The sequence below is a fragment of the Benincasa hispida genome, chromosome 3, assembly GCF_009727055.1.
Source record: "Benincasa hispida cultivar B227 chromosome 3, ASM972705v1, whole genome shotgun sequence".
In the NCBI taxonomy this organism is placed as follows: domain Eukaryota; kingdom Viridiplantae; phylum Streptophyta; class Magnoliopsida; order Cucurbitales; family Cucurbitaceae; genus Benincasa; species Benincasa hispida.
The window spans coordinates 31712041-31732793 of NC_052351.1; the positions used below are offsets into that span (position 1 = coordinate 31712041).

The window sequence follows — 20753 nt, forward strand, 5'->3', positions numbered from 1 at the left end:
AAAGATACTCATTCCCAATTCATCACATCAAATCATCAAACCCAAACGCCATTACTGAAAATGGCAGAAACATCATCCAAAAACAAAGCTCCTGCAAACAAATACGACAGCGAGGAAGAAGAAGAAGAAGATAGAACTGAGTTGGGATTGTCACTGGAAAAGCTTAATCTTGGCCCAAAAAAGAAGCTTCTGGTTATGGGACTTGGTGGATTTCTTTGTCACAGAGTCTATCGTTACGACAGCTCCAAGCTCCCAAAATATCGTCGCCCTGATTTTTCCTATGGCAGTTTCCATGGTCTGCAACTCCTTGACATTTTTTTTTAACCATTTTGTTTTTAGTTTTATTTCCTTTTTTCAAACTTTATATCTTTTGAAAAAAATTATATAAAAAGGAAGTAGATGACTTAGCATAGAAATTAATAGATAAAAGTAGTGTTTACAATGGTTACTAAAGATTTTCCATACTCAACAAATCTCTTTTTCTAATTTACTTGTCCATATCTCTATGCTAGTTTACAAGAGGCCATTCTGTGAGGAGTTTATGAGGTTCTGCTTGGAGAGGTTTGAAGTTGGAATACGGTCTTCAGCAAAAGAGTTAGTCTCAAACTAAATCAAACCCATTAGCAATAACTAATTAAACAATGTAATCATTTAATTTATTTAAGTATTTTATGTACTATACAAATGAGTGCAGATGGTACTTAAGCAATGCTTTGGATTCTATAATGCTAGGATTGAGAGGGAAGCTTCAGTTTGCATGGGTATGTATTTATGTAGCCAAATCTTGCAATAATTATATTTTGAGTCAACATTTGTTGGGCCTTACTATGCTTTGGTTTTTACTGGAACAAACAGAGTGCACCAGAACCTGTTTCTTTGACTTGGAGAACAAGAGCAAACCCATTTTTTCTAAGGAGTTGAAGAAAGTATGGGAAAGAATGGGAGCTGGGATTTTACCCCTAGGACTTAGGTAAGGCTGTTACTAAAATAAATGCATGCAAAGAATTTAAAACGACGTTCAGTTATTTGAAATAAATGTTAAAACAAGAGAAGTTCAAAAGACATTTATTAAATGCAATTGTTAAAACAAATAATAGGGTACCTAAAATTTTTAAAGATCAACAAAAGTATACAAAAGAAATAATCTTTAGAAATAAATTTTTAACCGTAAAACTAAATATTAAGAGGAAAATAAGGCCTCAAATTTCAAGGTACGGAAGTGTAAAAACTAGTCCCAGTGGCACGATTCGTCATCGCCGGTGCATCAGTAAGTAACCCTACCACTAGGATCAGACTAGGCATCTATGTCTTCTAGATACCCCACCTATGACACATATGCACATGAACAGACAAGAGACTGAGTCCTATCCTATTGTAGTTAAGTATGCCCACAAAACTGGTGAATCCTGAAAGAAACACAAAACATACAAAACTGGTGAGCATCTAACTAATCAATGAGGATATTCACACAGTCTCAACGTTCTACGAATCAACACCGTATAATTCTAAAACATACATGAAATCCTTGGTATCATACACATAATCTTCAACAACATATTATACAACTTTCATGTAAACCTTACATCATAATTCTACAACATACAGTATGCTTCAACACCAACGGATCAAACGTCGACATATGAAAACACATACCATCACATACTAACGATTGTGTATTTAAACAATTCAGAACTCGTGCCAGAACATACTTTGATTCAGGTCATACTATCAATCAACATGTTAGCAATTTACCATAACATACACTCATCGTGCTAGCATACAACTAAAGCCTAGCTCGTGGGCAGTTCTAGTGGTAAGTTTACCTCAAAAATTGGTCGCAAATTCTAATCCACACAACTAATCTTCTCACAGCCTTTGGAAGGCTTGAATCAACCCAAAAAAATGTGGCTTGGTTCCAAAGGTAGTTCCACCACTCCCAAGCAAAAGTTTCAATCTAAACAAATTCAATGATAATAGTTAGGGTCTATATTCCAACAATCTCAAATAGTTCAATAATCTTGGACCAAATATGTGTTATTTGAATCCAACGACAACCTCACTAACACACAAAGGTTCAACATCAAACCAAATAGCAAGGGAGGAGGGGGACTCTCCAAGCCTTGAAACTTACCAAAAATCTCTGCAAAAGAAACTTCAACAATTGCTGGACAGCGCACGAAATTTCTTTCAAACTCTAATCCTAGCATCCAACCAAAAATCAAGTAGATGACCCTACAATTAACCGATACGTTAAACAACTTATCCAATCACAGAACCAGCAGCGATCGAAGGCAGCAGGGGCTGGGCAGTGCCTTAGATGAAGAAGGTCGTTGGCCCAATCGAAGAACGGCACGGGCAGACGGTTGGAGGAGCGAACCGGCGGCGAAGGCGCGATGGCTGGGTTGGGTTGTCGTTCGGCTTCGGCCCTTGGCGGACGGAGCGGCAGGACGCAGGTCTGACCGGCTGGAGGCTTGACTGCTGACTAGACCGTTCGGCGAAGGGCGCGCGTGAAGGAGAGGCCGGACGATTTTCAGGCAGGCGGTGGCTGAGGAGTGGCAGTAAAAGAAAAGAAAGTGGAGGCTGGAAGAAGGGGGGTTTTATTCAAAACTTGCGATGGAGAGGTGAGGGTTTCCCTCTTTTTTATTTTTAAAAATAAATAATAATAATAATAAAAAAGAGAACAAGTTAAATTTTAAATAATACTAATAAAGGAAAAGGTTAAATTTTAAATAAATCTTTTCCCTTAATCCGCCTAAACCACCCAAAATTTTCTCCCTTTTAAATAATAAAAAGGAAAAGCAAGTGTGTCCAACAACTAAGGATAAATTCCAAAAAAGAAAAGAAATACATTTTCAATAAGCAAATAACGCGGGATGTTACATTGGGGCTTTCAACACAATTTTCTTCATCCAACGCACTCTTAATTGACAATGAGCCTTACAAAGCTATGTTGAATCCTGTAAGATTCCGACTTCAAATATCAAATTATAGTTCAAAACTATATTTGAATTTCGTTCTTTGGGTCTAAAACACTTCTATACCTTCAAATTTACTATGATCTATCAAAGCAATTTGCAGTTTCGATGAGGAAGGATTATCACATTCATTTCCGTTTTTTCCTTTTACATATAGTTTGTTGATTTATGCAGCCTTGCACTGCCATATTCACAAACGAGTACAAGGCAGATGATGTAAATGACAAAGCTTTAGGAGTTGGAAGTGAACTGAGATTGTACCTTGAAAAAGTGGCCGAGGCAAAAAATGTTCCTGAATTCATCAAACACCATCCATTTGGAAAGCCCCCCATTTCTCCCCAACATCCTAATTGGGACTTTTACTCCAAAATCATTCGTAGATATGAGTAAGAATTACCATTCCAATTCGATTATTCTCATATAATGTGCTTAAATATGATCTTAATCGAACTTATGATGGGGTAGTTATTAAGAAAAAAAGTAGCTTTGTGAAGCTGGGAATTTCTCTCGAGAACAACTTTTGTACACAAACTTCATCTTCTAATTTGCTTATATTCAGAAGTTTCAATGAACGTATGTTCTACATTAAAAAATATGTCATCTAAAATTATCCCTAGTTGTTGATGTTGAATTTGCTGCATGATGCTGAGGCATCAAAGTGAGAAGATGGCTCTGTTATGTTTAAATTGGTCGCCAATGGAATCATATCGGCTTGTGGGTTGTTAGATGTAATTGGATCGATTGTTCCCATCAAAATCTGCATGAAAAATGAGCAACAAATGGATGCTTTTAGACAAAAACAAATGGTTGGAAGCGATTTTGATATGGGTTAAAATCGATTTTGTCATGTTATAAAGTAATTTCAAATGAGTTTACATCATTTCATATTAATTTATTTCATAATGAATTTGTTGTTAATTAGTTATGCTTTTTTAATCATGTTCATTTTGTTCTAATTTTTAAATTAAGATTTTCATCTTTATTTAAGAAGTATTTGATTTTTAAGTCAAATAGTGAAAACAATAATTATACTACATTTTTTAAGTTTCAAGAACTTTGCTAAGCTTTTAAAAAATTAGTAGTAGGAAAAAACGAACCCAAAACCAACGAAGTTTTGTATTAAATAGGGTCTTAATGTTTGATTTTTCAATTTTAAATTTAGTTTTGTACCATTAAAATTGGAGGTAATTTGACGAATGATCAAAATAATTCATATATCTAAAGAGTACATGACAACAAAAATATTTTTAACTATTTCAAAATCATTTCCAGCACATTGTCTAAGAATGTGTTTGAGAGTAAATTTGAAAATAGTAATTACTTATATTGAACATGTTTTTAAATCCTATGTTCTAAAATAAAAACGATTTAAAACATTTCAAAATCACTTTCAAACATGTCGAAAAAAAAAAAAAAAAAATACAAACACTCATTCGTGAAGCAGCTATTAATGGACCAGTGATAATGCCGCCTATCACACTCATATCTTGCAAAACCAACGAAGTGGTTAAATGAAGACGTCCTCTTACTTCGCTTGCACTTTCACTTTCACTCTCTATAAACCTCCCTGTTAATGACAATATTTCAAAACTACCCTACACCCAAAAAAAAAAAAAAAAAACCAAATTTATCAGAAAAAATCATCATTTGTTTTTCAAGAAAATAAAAGGGTCGTTGCAGTAAATACTCAATAATTACCTCTAACGAGATTTCATCTTGAGATTTTGTCCCACGAAGGGTTACACTTGAAATAACGGCACCACCACTGGCACTCAAAACTATAGCTCCCTGATGACCTTCTTTACAAAATGCCACTATTTTGTCCACAATGTTCTATGTAAAATCCAATTTTAATTATTCAAGATAATTCGGTAAATGGTGATTATAATTAATTAATTAATTTTTACCTGGGCGCGGTAAATGGTGATTCTATGTGGTCTCAAGTTGTGGCCAGACATTGCAATTCCACCTTCAAAATAATGATTTTACGAAAATTGGGATTTTTTTATATATAATAAAAGAATTCAAATAAACATATTTTTATTAATTCAAAATATATTTTAATGTGTAAAATTAAATATTAAATTAACTTTAATTAATTAAATAAATTTCAAAAACACTTCCAAACGTGGACTAGATGATTTCAAAAATTTATTACCTAAAGAAGCAAGAATGGGATTGGTTGTTCGGGGTCGTCTTGGAGAAGCCGGCCTGCCGCGGCGGCGTCTGGCTGTTGCCGCCGGTACAACGGAAATTGGTATAGCTGGAATCGCGGACGTCAAATCTGCTGCCATGGAACTTAAAGGTCTGTCTTCCATTATTGATTCCAGTGGAGCCTTGAATTGAGGGGAAGTCTCGTTGATCTTATTTTGATCATCTTCCATTTTCAAACCTAAAATGGTAATGCCAGAAGAAAAGGAAGATATTGTGTACGGAATGGAACTTGCTGTTCTTGTTTTGGTTATCTTCAATCTTGATTTTGTTCGTCAATGGGAGAAACTGAAAATTGGGAACTATAGAATATATATGTATATTGCATATTAGTAATCATCAATCAAATTAAACAGGTTTTTTTTGCTTCTGTTCTGTTTTGTTTCTAGTAAATACCCGTACTACCCTTCTCTTAAGTTAACTAATTCAAGTATTTTTTGGTCAAAACCATTCATTTGATTCATATATGTGCAATTAAATTTCATTTTGTGTATGTGTTAAAGAACGTGATATTATTCTCTTTAAATAAATAGAAAAAAAATACTAAATCAATTTTTAGAGGATGAACTAAAACTGAAATTGTCGATATTTATAAATAGTAATAAGAAAGACATCTAATCTACTTTACATTGTTTTTAACTTATCTCTTTGTAATTGTATAGATGTGTTTTAGACTTTCTACCTCTTAATAAATCATAAATTAAGCCCTTACTATCAATCTATCGTTTATTTTAAAAAGAAAAAAAGTTAAATATGAACCTTCCCCACTATGACTTTGAAACATATTCACGTGGTACATTTATTCCCAAAAATTATTATTATGATTTAACTAATTTTAATAAAAAAAATTAACTTTAAAGAACTAAATTAAATGGAATATTTAAAAGTATTTGACAAATAAGTAATTATTGGTAAAATTAATACATGAAAATGGAACATTAAGAACTAGGGTTAGTTGCATAAATGGAATTCAAACCCAAAATAATAAAATATGTAGTACAAGAATAAAATAATTGCATATATAAAACAAAAAATGATAAAAGACCAAAAAATCCACATCTAGCCACCATTTTATGCCTTGTTTCCCGTTTTCTCAAATTGAAAGCTATTACCAATAGTTGCTATCAGTAGTAGCTTTCAATTTGAGAAGTGTGATATAAATGACCATCACCGGTAGTTGCTATTAGTTGCTATCGGTGTTAGCTTTCCGATTTGAGAAGTGTTCTATCAGTTGCTATCACTTATAGCTGTTATCAATGATAGCTTTCAATTTGAGAAGTGTACTATTAGTTGCTATCGCTGATTAAGGGTGTCCAAAAAACTCGATGACTCGAAAACCCAATCCAACTCATGTGGTTTGTGGTGGGTTATCAACTCATTTAGGTTGGGTTGAGTTCAAAAAACGTTTTTGTCTTTTTTTTCTGGGTTGGTTCAATGGTTCACCTAAAGTAACCCAAATCAACTTGAACCAACCTAAACTTATTATTTACTTTAAAGTGTGTCTATGTGATATATATATTCACTTGGGATTCAATTATATGTACATATATTTATTTTTGATTTATTTAATTTCATTATTTTTAAGATAATTTATTCTCCAACAACTTATAAAAAAGTTTTTTTAGCACTTTGGAAAGAAAAATTGCATTATATAAATTGGAATTGAGTTGTTAATCTTAATTCGATATATAAAAACAATTCAATCAAATTTATACGTATTAACATTTTACTTATTTTTAGAACATAAATTTAAATAAATGACCTGAGTAACCTGAACCAATTCAACCCAAATATTTTATAGTTGGGTTCGTTTTTTAATAAGGGTTATTTGGGTTGAAGAAAAATATAACCAGAACAATTCGGTTGGGTCTAAAAAGTACTTCAACCCAACCCACGAACACCCTTATCGTTGATAGTGGTAGTCAATGATATTGCCATAAGTGATAACTTTCAATTTAAAAGATATATTATCAATTGCTATGATTAATAGCTGTCATCAGTTGCTATCAGTGATACTGCTATCGGTGAATATCATTGATAGCTGCAATCAGTGATAGCTTTGTTGGGATTGGTGTCCTAATTCTCCCAGAGTCTCGTAGTTTGTAAATTATACACATTGTTATAAATAAAATATGAGTTATTTTATTTAGTATTTACTCATATCCAATAAACAAAGCTCCATTGTTATTGTATGTAAATTTAAGCATGTATATGTGATATACAAGTGGATCATGTCTTAAGTAATAACCTAAATAGGTTTGTAGTACAAGGATTAAGGAGAGATATCTAATCCTTGTGACACTACAGATACGACCCGTTTTGTAGAGGTTTGCAAGTGTTGTGAACAACTACATATGGTAGATCTTGACCATTCATGTAGAGACATGCGAGTCGGGGTGTCCTATACAAAGAGTTTGTATAAGACCGGACCACGAGATGATTCGTCTCTGTATATATAACGCCGTTGATACTTGAGACTTACATCTCACTTAAACGACCATAGGTGACATGATCTCAATCCTAAGTGTTTTGGGAACTCCTGCCTTTGAGGGTGATCCTTTTATTAGTATGGGTGAGAGTGGCCTGGCCAGATTGCCAACTCAACATATCTACCTTTTTGGGGATTTGTCTAATTTGGGAGCTGGGAACTTCCACTGAGTTTCCTGATAAATCTAGGGTTGAACTCAGGGACTTGTGAAAACAAGTTGCGGTGGTAATTTTTATGAAAACTTTGCGGTAACCTAATAAATCAATAGTTGTTGAGGTTGTTGTTTGCGGTGATGAAAAATAAATAAATACGGCGGATTTGAAAAAAAGTCAGATTGCGTGATAGATACACTGAGTATGCGGATAAACGGGTTGAAAAGGTCTTTAGCTGGCGTTACCTGGGAATGCGTCAAACTATGCGATCATGCTACAACCATGCACAGCAAGTCATTTTCCAATGCAAATGCGATGCTCCTAAGTCTAGGACGCATGTGTTGAATGTAAAAGTATCCATAGAGCTTATTCTTAAGTCTCTACTCTTGTCCTATGGGATGATGCAAGATGCATAAAGGCAAGATGATCGCACACAATCATATCCTATCTCTAGGATGCATGCGATGCGTTAATAGTAAATAGTGCTTATTTCTAAGCTCCTATCTCTTGATTATGCGTTCTAATCTGACTCTCTCGAGCCTAGATTCTAACCTGACTTTCCCAAGCCTAGATCCTGTTAATAGGCTACCCTCCCGAGTATCTCTAATGGATGATGAAACATACATAATACAAGATAATCGCATAGAATGAAGATTCCCAGTTGTGCAAGCTAAATGCTTCTCAACCCATTCAACAGATTAGTTACTCATACGTAAATAACAGAGAGTGAATAGATATAGAGAAAAAAATTCCATTTTTTATAAATGAGTTTGAGTACAAAATAACAATGGAAGATAAAGGTAGAGAGCATGGTAGCAATTCCTTGCTGACCGAGACTTTTACACTGTCAATCTCTTTTCGGTTCCAAAGATATTACTGCCCATTATCACACCCCCAAATTTAAACAATGTTTTTCCTCAAGCATAAGCTAAAGACTTCCTTTAGCAAGTCGACCGCAATGTTCTTTTCCTAGATTTCTCAAGGATACTTCGTTCAAATCCTATGTACCAAAGCTTTCTTAAGTCTTATTCAAGTCTCCTCTTAAAATATTTCTAAGACCTAGGGACCGCAGGCTTAACCTTCAAAAAGACTTTACTAACTTCCGGGACATCGCATGATTTATTTCAAAGAGAAAAAAAATTTCACCAGGGTGTCAAATGTTTTTATCCTTGCATATTTCTTGACATTGTTATTTTTTTCCTGACCTTGCGCTGATCCAAGTGCCTTGCCTTCGTTTTGGCTTGCCCTCACATGTGTCATTGGTGACGGGAAATTAGAAGTCAAATTATTCAACAACTAAAATCCTTTGGACGCGGTATGTGATGCTTGTTCCTAAGATATGTGTTGATAGTCATGCATCGATGGTCATGCGTTGGAATGGATATGCGTTAATAATTGTATGTGATGACCATGCATCCTGTCACAAGTTTTCTTGCGCTCACGCCAAGTATAACGCGAATGCAAGTTTCTCAGGTAATCCGAGGTCGAACACAAGGACCTGTAGCTATATGTATATGATAATGTGCATGTGGCGGTTTAAATAAAAGAATGGAAGGGAGGTTGCTAAGTTAACCCTACTCATACTCCTATCTAACAGACAACGCAATGAGAATATGCAAGAGAGGTAGAGATACGATAACACTTGACATGAAATAAATGTATGGGAAAATAGATAAAATGCGGAGATGATTTCATTGCAACCCTTAAGAGTGACCGCAATGGCAACCTTAGTCAACGTAAATCATGCAACCATGCTACACACACATTAACCTAACTCTAGGACGTATGCGATGTATCTGCGATATTGCCGAGAAGCCTATGCCTGCCTAGACCTCCATAACCAGCTCACTAGCTCCCGCCGCATGAGCATGGCTGCCGCATAACCCTTTATCCTACTTCCTGGACGCATGCAATATCCAATCTATAGGGTGCATACGTTGTGTGATAACAAACGGAGCTTATCCCTAAGTTCCCATTATTGCCTATGTGTTCCAATCCGCTCTTTCGAGTCTTATATTTTTGTTTTAGAATACTTTCCCAAGTATGCCTAAATGATGAATGATGTGCTCATAGGACAAGGTAACCGCATGAACTTTATTGACCTAAGATTGTTACTATCCCTAGTGAACAATGTATACATTGCTTAATGTGACCAACCACTTACCCTCCCAGGCAATTGATTGTTGTTGACTTTACTCATAGACAAGCAATGCGTTAGCCTATAGATAAGCGTTACAGCAGCTTCACATTAAGCAAATAAGATTACTCACACACTCGCGCAATGCACACCTCTTGATGGGTTGCTACATGCTTCATATCCTTAATCCACATGACTAAGTATGCGATACCCAAGCAATCCCACTAAGTATTGCAATGAAAGTAAAGATGCTAAGTAAGGAAGATGGAGATGGAGTCGAAGGAAATCGAGAAATGCATTGAAAAAAAATTGTATTAATTCCTTAATCACAAAATGTCATACAATACAATATGAGAAAAGAAAGAGAAATGAAATGACCGGCTGGAAGCAAAGGCTTACTTTCAGCGGATGTGCATCAAGGCTGCCGGTGGTGTCATGGATGGGTGGAGGAACTGACTCTCTCGAGATCTAGCTCCGGTCGTCACTCGGAATGGATGAAGGAGGTGAAGAACTCTTAGCCATCTTTTCACATAGTTTCTCTGGATCACGGGAAAAATCCCCGGATCACAAGGATCATCCCCGAATAGCTTGAATTCCTGCTCATCGGATTCTATTTATAGAGCTTGGGTCACTGACAGCATTAATTGGACTGCTCTGAGTCTAACATTCGGTGCGTTAGTTCTTTCTGAACCTCTGCCACTAAAGGCGTTGTAGGTGAAATGCCAGCATCATCTTTTGGTTTTTCTCGAGGTAGATGCGTTGATGCGTTCATTCCACCAACCTTGCATTGATCCCATTAGTATGTATTGTCGCATAGCCACAATCATTTAATGACCGCATTCGCTTAATACCATAACTCTACACGATGACCGCAACCGCTTGACAAGCGCAACTCCCATGCGATGGATGCATACGGCTGATTACCGCGACATCCATGCGTTGATCGACGTGTTCGACTTTGCGATGGAGTGTTTCTCCGCATGCGGTGGTCTGGTTTTCGCATTTGCATCCATTTCCTATTTTAGCTACAAAAATAAAACATTGAACGCATAATAACGCAAAATAATGGGTTAGCTGAGATTCAACATGTTGATCGACACAAGCTCACTTTCTCGTGATTTTTTAGCACAATTGTCGCATATTATGCCTAACAACCTTCATACTTCTAAGTAAAAGGTCTAAGATGACATGCATTTCTGCATGTCATCAGTCATGCGGACATCCAACTACGAGCAATGCACTCTTCCTTAGACTAAACTCATACTTACTTGGTAGCGGAGTTGCGGTCATTTATTTATGCGTTGATCCTGGTGACTTACTTTCATTTTGGCTTGCCCCCACGTGTGTCATGCGGACATCCAACTACGGGTAAGTGCCTTTCACAACTTAACTCTTATCAACATGGGTTTCTCATTGCGTTGATAGTGGAGTTGTTCTTCTCAAAATATTTTTTTTTCAAAATAGCAAGGTCGAAAATAAATACCTCACCCCCAAATTTAAAATGTGGCAATGTCCTCATTGCCAAAAGATTGAAATGAGTCATGCGATATTCTTAGAAAGCTTCGTAAAAAGAGTTTGAAAGAAAGCTAGCAAACCCCTAACTTCTAGAAATATTTCATGAGGTGACTATCTTAAAGTTAAGTTGACTCTAGTATATATGAAAGACATAGAAGCATATTTTTCATCATTGAAATCATAATTGGCAAAAAGACAGAATGCGGTAACTTACTAAATTTATCCATGTCAAATGATTTTGGTAATCAAAGAGGATGCGGTGATAAAACTTTTAAAACTAAGATGCGATGCGATAGTGCAAAATTTGAAATAGAGATAAGGAAGAATACACCCCCAAATTTGCGTTGTCGCCTACATTGTATATTGGTGCATCATTCTTTGCGACGATCTCTCTTCTTTGGATTGCGGTGATGGAGTGAGATACATTACTTCTTCGTGAAACACCTCCGCAATCCTGTGCTTCGAACATTGCACTAAAAATAGTGAGAGGGTCAAATGCTTTTAAACAAAACAAAATTCTTTTACCGCAATGTTTTTTTCCAAAATGAAGTAGGAATAAGTAAAGCGCAGATAGATAAATGATGATTAAGGTGTTGGAGAAATGAGAGTTCAAGAACCAAACAAAGAAAACTTTAGAAGACTTGCGCCCTAAATGATATTGCTTGCCAGCGCAGTGGCCACTCCATTTTTCTCTGTTCCGGGTTTTTCAGATCCACAGAGGTCTTTTCTGGTTGAAAACTACCCCTGCAATATGCCTTAACTCGCTGTCCATTAACCTTAAATGTACGACATCCATTCTCAGTGCTCAGCTCTACCGCACCATGTTAGAATATTTCTTTAATGATGAAAGGTCCAGACCAACGTGATTTTAATTTTCCAGGGAAAAGCCAGAGTCGTGAGTTGAATAGTAAGACCCTCTGACCGACCTGGAGGTTCTTGCCACATATGTGTTTGTCATGCCAGTGCTTGGTGTGCTCCTTGTAAATTTTTGCTTTTTCATATGCATTAATCCTCCATTCTTCTAACTCGAACAGTTGTATTTTTCGCACTTCTCCTGCTTTCTTCAAATCAAAGTTCAGCTTCTTTACCGCCCATAGTGCCTTATATTCCAGCTTCAGAGGCAAATGACATGCCTTACCAAATACCAACACATATGGGGACATACCTATTGGTATTTTAAATGCAGTCTGATATGCCCATAACGCATCGTCAAGCTTTGTTGCCCAATCTGTTTGTGAAAGCCTTACTACCTTCTCAAGTATCAACTTAATTTCTCAATTGGACACCTCGGCCTGACCATTCGTCTGCAGATGGTATACAGTGGCCACTTTGTGGAGAATGTTGTATTTGCGCAGCAACTCCTTAACAGTATGATTGAAGAAGTGTGACCCTTCATCATTTATGATGGCACATGGGGTGCCAAAACAAGTGAATATGTTTTTCTTTCAGGAATTGGGAGACTACCACCGCATCGCTTGCGACGCATGCCACTGCCTCTACCCACTTAGATACATAATCGACGGTTAATAAAATATAATGCTTACCATTCGAGGGAGAGAATGGTCCCATGAAATCAATCCTCCATACGTTGAACAATTCCAGCTCCAAGATGGTGTTCATTGGCATTGCATGTTTCCATGAAATGTTACCGGTGTGCTGGCACCGATCACACTTCATTACGTAGTCAGTTGCATCCTTAAATAATGTAGGCCAAAAGAATCCACTCTGTAAAACCTTGGTTGTGGTGCACTGTCCTCCAAAGTGCCAACCATATAGTGAGTCATGACATTGCGATAATATGCGTTATTGAGCAGTATTTGGTATGCATAGTCGCAATATCTGTTTTGCCCCCCTTTTGTACAGATTTGGCTCATCTCAGTAATAATGTCTGCATTCTGTTTGAGCTTCCTTTGTTGGTGGTAAGTATAATCTTCCGAAAATTGTCCGCAAACCAAATAGTTGACTATGGTAGCATACCAAGGCAATTCTTCAATATGGAACAGCTGCTCATCCGGGAACACCGCACTTACCTCAGACTCATTACGGTCAACCTCAAGATTTTCCAATCTGGACAAGTGATCCGCAACTTGGTTCTCTGTCCCCTTTCGATCAATTATTTCTATATCAAATTCTTGAAGGAGGAGAACCCATCTGATCAACCTTGTCTTTGCGTTCTTCTTTGTCATTAAGTACTTTATTGCCAAATGATCAGCATGGATGAGTACCTTTGTCCCAAGTAGATATGCTCGAAATTTTTCCAACAGAAAAATTACTGCCAGAAGCTATTTTTCTGTGGTGGTATAATTTGTTTGAGTAGGATTTAATATTTTACTCGCATATGCGATAAGATGCAAGATTGTTTTTCTCTTCTGTGCCAAAGCTGCTCTCATCGCATAACCGCTTGCATCGAACATTATTTCAAAAGGAAGTATCTAGTTCGGTGCAATCAATACGGGTGCGGTACTCAGCGCATTCTTCAATACTCTGAATGCATTGAGGCAATTGTCATCAAAATCGAATTTTCTATCAGCCTCTAATAACGCACTCAGTGGTCGTACTATTTTCGAAAAATTTTTGACAAAGCGTTTGTAGAATCCAGCGTGCCCCAAGAAACTTTGTACAGCCACGCTTGTTGGAGGTGGAAGTTTTTCAATTGCTTCGATTTTTGCTTTATCCACCTTCAACCCGTCCCAGGAAATCTTGTGCCCCAACACTATGTTCTTCTTTACCATAAAATGACATTTTTCCCAGTTAAGCACCAGATTCGCCTCTTCGCATCTCTTCAGTATCTTATCCAAGTTGGCTAGACAGACTTCATAAATGTTCCCATAAATAGAGAAGTTGTCCATAAAGATTTCGACAGATGAATGTGGTATTGTCTTAGTCTTCTAGAGCTATCATAATTGGTTGTACCCGGCATAACTATCCAAAAAGCAGTAAAAGTCATTTCCAGCTAGACGGTCTAGCATTTGATCAATGAACGACAGGGGAAAATGATCTTTCTTTGTAGCCACATTCAGCTTGCAGTAGTCCATGCAAACGCGCTACCTAGCAACGGTCCTTTGCGGTATTAGTTCATTGTTTTCGTTCGGGACTACCGTCATGCCTCCCTTTTTCGGCACACACTGCACAGGGCTGACCCACGTGTTATCTGCTATAGGATAAATAATACCCGCATCTAACCATTTAATGATTTCCTTTTTAACGACCTCTTTCATCGCAGGGTTGAGTCTGCGTTGATGTTCGATTGTTGCCTTGTGGTCCTCTTCAAGACGAATGCGTGCATACAATACGCTGGGCTAATTTCTCTAATGTCGGCAAGCGTCCAGCCAATTGCTCGCACATGCTTCCTTAGAATGCTCATCAACGTATTCTCCTGGTATTCGTTAAGCTCAGAGGAAATAATAATAGGCAGCTTCTCATCCTGCCCCAAAAATGTGTACTTTAAATGATTCGGTAAGGTCTTTAATTCCAGTGTTGATGGTTCTACTAGGGATGGTTGCGTTGTTTTTCTGTCTTCTTTTTTTGTTGGTTCTTCTTCTAGGTTTGCGATCATCTCTTCTTCCTTACTTATTTTTTTTATGATCGCATTACAAGCACAACCAATGCGTTGACATCCTCTTTTTCATTTTCTTCGTCAAACTTTTCTTCTTCAATCAAACTCTAGTCATCGTTTGAGTCATGCAAGTCTTCTTCGTCCAAAAACTTCATAACACGAATTATGTTAAACTTGAGCTTCTGTCCATTGATGCTCAAAGTGATCTCCCCTTTATGCACATCAATCTGGGCACGACCTGTTGATAAAAATGGTCGCCCCAAGATGATGGGCACATCTTTGTCGACCTCATGATCCAAGATGATGAAGTTGGCTGGTACGATAAATTTATCAATGGTGATCAGCACGTCCTTCATCTTTCCCTCTAGATGCATCAGAGATCTATCGACCAGTTGGAGAGTCACGGTGGTGGACACCAATTTCCCCACAATCAGCTGCTTAAAGATCGACAGAGGCATCAAATTGATACTGGCTCCAAGGTCACACAAGGCTTGCCCGATGTACAGTCCTCCTATGAAGCAAGGTATAGTAAAGCTCCCAGGATCGCTCATCTTCGGTGGAATGATTGATTTCGAACTTTGCATTAAAGCCACCATGGCAAACTTACTAGCTCCCCTCTTCTTAGTTACCATATCCTTCAGAAACTTTGCGTAGGCAGGCATTTCCTAAATCGCTTCACCGAATGGAATATTAATATGTAATTGTTTTAACATAGACAGAAAGCGTTGGTATTGTACCTCTTCATTCTTTTTCTTTCTTAGTCTCTATGGGAAAGGTGGGAACTGCACTCTCACGGTCCCCGTCTCAGTTAGCTTTGAGGTCGACGCAACCTCTGACTCTATTGCTTCTTTTTCTCCTTCTGCTTCTTGCGTCACCGCAACTTCAGGTTCTACCGCAATGGGAGCTGTTCGACTAAGCTTCTTCTTTTCTCCCTCCATAGTTTTCCTACTTCGCAATGTCACAACCTGACATTGCTCTTTACCTGATCCCCTCGGGTTGCGTGGGAGTTCTGTTAAACTCGGCAGAGCCCCTAGTGGTATGTTCTTTAGCTCACTTGCAATATGACCCATTTGTAATTCTAGATTGCTAATGGACATAGCCTGACTTTGAAGCACCATTTCGTTTTGCTCTATATATTGCTTCAATAGGCTTTCTAGGAAGGAAGATTGCAGTGGTTACGAGCTACTTGCTTGATTGCTTGTCTGACTGTTGTTGCGTGGAAATAATCCTAGTGGTCCTTCTTTTTGCACCACAGATTGGAAGTTCTACTGTTGATTCTTCCAAGAAAAATTAGGGTGGTTTCTCCACCCGGGGTTGTAGGTATTCAAAAAGGAATTATTTTTCACAAAGTAAATAGACTGTGGATTATGTGGGCATTCTTCCATTGCATGCCCATCACCGCAAGTCGCACACTTTGCGGTGTTTTGACTAATTGCGTTGATTTGCCCATTTTGCGATGTTGGGCTACTGATCGCAATTCCCTGAATTAAGTTCATCATTGCGGTCATCTGATTCTGTAGTGAAATAATAGCACCATTAATTACGTCGTTATCTTTTATTCTCAGTCACTGATCACTCTCCCTCCAATCTTCGTGGTTCTTAGAGATGCGATCCAAGATATTTTTAGCCTCGTCATACGTTTTGTCAAGCAGACCACCAGTGGCCGCCGCATTGGTAGCGGTCTGCGAAGCGGGATTCAAACCATGATAAAAATTTCCATCTGAAGGCAATCTAAAAAACCATTGTGTGGACAGTCCCAGACCAACCTTTTAAACCTCGCCCAGGCATCACTGAGCGATTCGTCCATGTCTTGTTCAAAATTTGTTATGAGTTTCCTTCGTCTAGTATTCTCAGCAGGCGGAAAATATTTCTTCATAAATTTCTCTACGACCTGTTCCCATGAAGTGATCTCTCCCTGCTCAAGAGAATATGCCAATTTCTTTGTCTGGTCACAAAGAGAAAATGGGAACAAAGTTAGTCGAACTTCCTCGGCAGAGATATTCGAGAATACAAAAGTATTGTAGATTTCGATAAAGCTATGGAGGTGGGCATGCGGGTCCTCGCCACGCCGACCTCCGAATTGTCTTGCAGTCTGGATCATCTGCAGCATCACCGATTTCATTTCGAATATGCTTCCATCGAGGGAAGGCCTCATGATTTCTAAAGAGAAATCATAGAGGTTTGGCCATGCATAGTCCCTAGTGGGTTTATTGCGATCTTTGGCCAGAAGGATTGGATTTGTCATGACATTGTTTTTGCTTGGTGCTCTGTTTCCAGGCTTCTCCGCCATCTCTTATTTATCTGACTGTTGTTGTTGGCGGTCTCTTAGTCTCCGTCTGAGTGTCCTCTCAATCTACAGGTCGTAATTCGCCAGAGATTGAGAGTCTACAAAGAATTCAGAAAAATTACCGTTAGCACACTATTTTGCCAAAGTCCCCGGCAACGACGCCAAAAACTTGATGCGTTATTTTATGAAGTGAAATTATGGATGATATGCGATGGTGAAATTGCATTGAGCACTCAAGTTTCCTCAGCGGAATCTAAGTGTAAATTCCACTAAGTTTCCTGGTAAGTCCAGGGTCGAACTCAGGGACTCGTGAAAACAGGTTGCGGTGGTAATTTTTATGAAAACTTTGCAATAACCAAATAAATCAATAGTTGTTGAGGTTGTTGTTTGCGGTGATGAAAAATAAATAAATACGGCGGATTTGAAAAAAATTCGGATTGCGTGATAGATGCACTGAGTATACGGATGAACAGGTTGAGAAGGTATTTAGCTGGTGTTACCTGGGAATGCGTCAACCTATGCGATCATGCTACAACCATGCACAGCAAGTCATTTTCCAATGCAAATGCGATGCTCCTAAGTCTAGGACGCATGTGTTGAATGTAAAAGTATACATAGAGCTTATGCCTAAATCTCTACTATTGTCCTATGCGATGATGCAAGATGCATAAAGGCAAGATGACCGCACACAATCATATCCTATCTCTAGGATGCATGCGATGCGTTAATAGCAAATAATGCTTATTTCTAAGCTCCTATCTCTTGATTATGCGTTCTAATCTGACTCTCTCGAGCCTAGATTCTAACCTGACTTTCCCAAGCCTAGATCCTGTCCATAAACTACCCTCCCAAGTATCTCTAATGGACAAATGAAGCATACATAATACAAGATAATCGCATAGAATGAAGATTCCCAGTTGTGCAAGCTAAATGCTTCTCAACCCATTCAACAAATTTAGCTACTCATGCATAAATAATAGAGAGTGAACAGATATAGAGAAGGAAATTCCATTTTTTAATAAATGAGTTTGAGTACAAAATAACAATGGAAGATAAAGGTAGAGAGCCTGGTAGCAATTTCTTGCTGACCGAGGCTTTTACACTGTCAATCTCTATTCGGTTCCAAAGATATTCCTGCTTCCGCAGGTGTCGGCCCTCTCTCTGTTCTAGCAGCTTCCAGTGCGCTCTCAAGATTACCGGAATGATCCATCGTACAACCTTCTTCTCTCGCATCGCCGTAAAATGAAAGAAAATCTAAGAACAAGGCTAAACTATGAACAGAACAGTGAACTCGTAAATACTACTGAACTCCTTTTTTGAAGGATGCCTTTTGTATTTATAGAGCTTCCAGGGTGAAAGGCGACTTCTCTCTCATGATTGTACAGATGGGACGGCTTTAATTCCTGACTGATGTGTCGAATATTTGTCACCGAAAAGCTGAATGTACTTGTTCGTTAGCGGCTATCAACTTAATTCGAATTCGATTGTCATCAGCTTTCTATCCTATCGTGATTAATTATGTCTTTTACCCAGATGTGCCCACCATGTTGCGGCAATCCTTCTTAGGCAAATGTTTGCGAACACAATCACCGCAAAGCCTTGCGGTAATGTTGCACTCGACTAATGATTTCCTATGATCGCAATTTCCGCCTTGCGTCAACACATATTCTGCATAAAAACACAAAAAATCAATTGTTCCTAGGCGATGAATGCATGTGGCCGCAATATAATAAACTTAATGCTTTTTGGACGCAATCTAACACATTTTATCAATACAAGCCAGCATTATTTAAGAACTTAACACTATGATAACGTGCATTTCTGCCCGTTATCAGTTTGCTATTCACGTACTGTCGGAGCTTCAAGCTACAAGTCCATAAGGTCCCTTTGGTAGCTCAATGGATTCAAATTGAGAACCAATTTTTATGTCAACTTGAAGTGTTCAAATTGACAAGAGGGAGCTTGATTATATTTGATATGATTAAACTGATTCAATTATATACGATATAATTGACATGATGTATGAGATACATTAATTGGAGGAATTTTATGTAAATATGATTTATATCAAGTAAAGGAGAAAAGGACTATGATTTAAATGTTGCATATGATGTGATATTAAAACTATAAGTTATAAATATAATGGGATAAGTTATTTATTATATTTATTTATAATTAAAACAATTATGAGATAATTGTTGATGGTTTCTCCCTAGCCGTGCGTGAAAATGGAAGGTTGTATTTAGTTTTCATGACTAAAGGATAAAATGAAAAATGTTTTAATTTTGGAATGGAATCAAAGTATCGCATCATTTGAGTACATTGCTTATTGTTTAGCTCACAAGAGATTACATGAAAACTTCAAATGTTTGTCTAAACGACCGTGTATACACGTTGTTGACTAAACGATCGTGTGGTTTTACTAAACAATCACGTGCCTAAGCAAGCTTCACTAAACGATCGTATAAACGATCATACCTGATTTCTTAAATGATCGTGTACCTTTATTAAACAATCAAGCACAAGTCTATACAATTGATACTAACCTTCTCCCACTTGCTTGGTCGGTGAGTACGATCGTTATTTCCTTCTTCCCTTTACCAAATCCAACAGAGCCCACACCTTATAGATTCTCACTTCGAGAATACCAAGGTCAGTGAGTGGTGGTGTCTCAATTGTTACTTGTTCGTGGAGAAGGTTGTTCGTGATTGACTAGACGAGACATTAGATGATTGAGTTGGTGTTCGCAGCGACAGTAAGAGGTGCTGGTCTAAGACTCCACGAGAGCGAGAGAAAGTTAGAAGAAGATTTCTTCAAAAGGTATGTCTCTCGTCCTATTATATTTATTTATAGAAGCATGTTGTGATTTATTAGAAGATGCATAATTGGCTTGTATGTTTGTGAATGTTGTAATTCTACCACAATGAATTTGAAACGATCTTGCTTCCGCTCATAGGTTCTCTTTGATAAGAATTCGTTCAATTTATGTATTATGTAATGTAGTGTTTGAGATGAAATGACTCATAGAGATTATTTGATTGTGCATAAAAGTTTCTATTGATAGCATGACATCATAGTATCACTAATAACATGCTATCCATGATAACATGTTATCGGTGATACTACTAATAGATTTCATACTCTTAAAGTCCTAGAAAAAAAAAAAGAAAATTATTGGCATGTTTGATAACATTCTCATTTCTCATTTTTTTTAAAATAAACTTGCTTAATAACTATGATCGTTTCTTATTTCAAACTTTTAATAAATATTTCTAAAAATGGTACAAACTTAAGGACTAAAAAAAGTAGTTTCTTTGAAATTCATTTTCATTTGCTAATTTATATTAACGGTTCGTTATAATAATGAAACTTGATGATTGGCTTGTTGGGGTTGATGATGGAGAGAGGAATGTTTCCAAAGATGGGGAGATG

General features: G+C 37.4%; 1 protein-coding gene and 1 long non-coding RNA gene across 2 annotated transcripts; both read right to left on the minus strand.

Moving 5' to 3' along the window:
* Positions 1-317: 317 nt before the first annotated feature.
* LOC120074202 lies at positions 318-2620 on the minus strand. Its single transcript, XR_005480919.1, has 3 exons — positions 2132-2620; positions 1824-1954; positions 318-1406 (listed from the first exon to the last, which is right to left on the minus strand). It is a non-coding gene; the product is annotated as an uncharacterized LOC120074202 (long non-coding RNA).
* A 968-nt stretch (positions 2621-3588) lies between these two features.
* Positions 3589-17324, minus strand: LOC120073529 (AT-hook motif nuclear-localized protein 1-like). Its single transcript, XM_039026368.1, has 6 exons — positions 17108-17324; positions 5134-5367; positions 4883-4944; positions 4674-4808; positions 4403-4570; positions 3589-3732 (listed from the first exon to the last, which is right to left on the minus strand). The coding sequence occupies exons 1-6, from the start codon at positions 17322-17324 to the stop codon at positions 3589-3591; spliced, it is 960 nt and encodes a 319-aa protein (XP_038882296.1).
* Between the last annotated feature and the right edge of the window lie 3429 nt (positions 17325-20753).

What these genes read in the sequence shown, in the direction of transcription:
- LOC120073529 (XM_039026368.1), bottom strand. Translation starts at nt 17,324, where the DNA reads ATGGCGGAGAAGCCTGGAAACAGAGCACCAAGCAAAAACAATGTCATG. An exon ending in TCCCATTCTTGCTTCTTTAG is followed by an intron (nt 4,945 to 5,133) that starts GTAATAAATTTT and finishes ATTATTTTGAAG; the next exon opens with GTGGAATTGCAATGTCTGGC. An exon ending in TCACCATTTACCGCGCCCAG is followed by an intron (nt 4,809 to 4,882) that starts GTAAAAATTAAT and finishes GATTTTACATAG; the next exon opens with AACATTGTGGACAAAATAGT.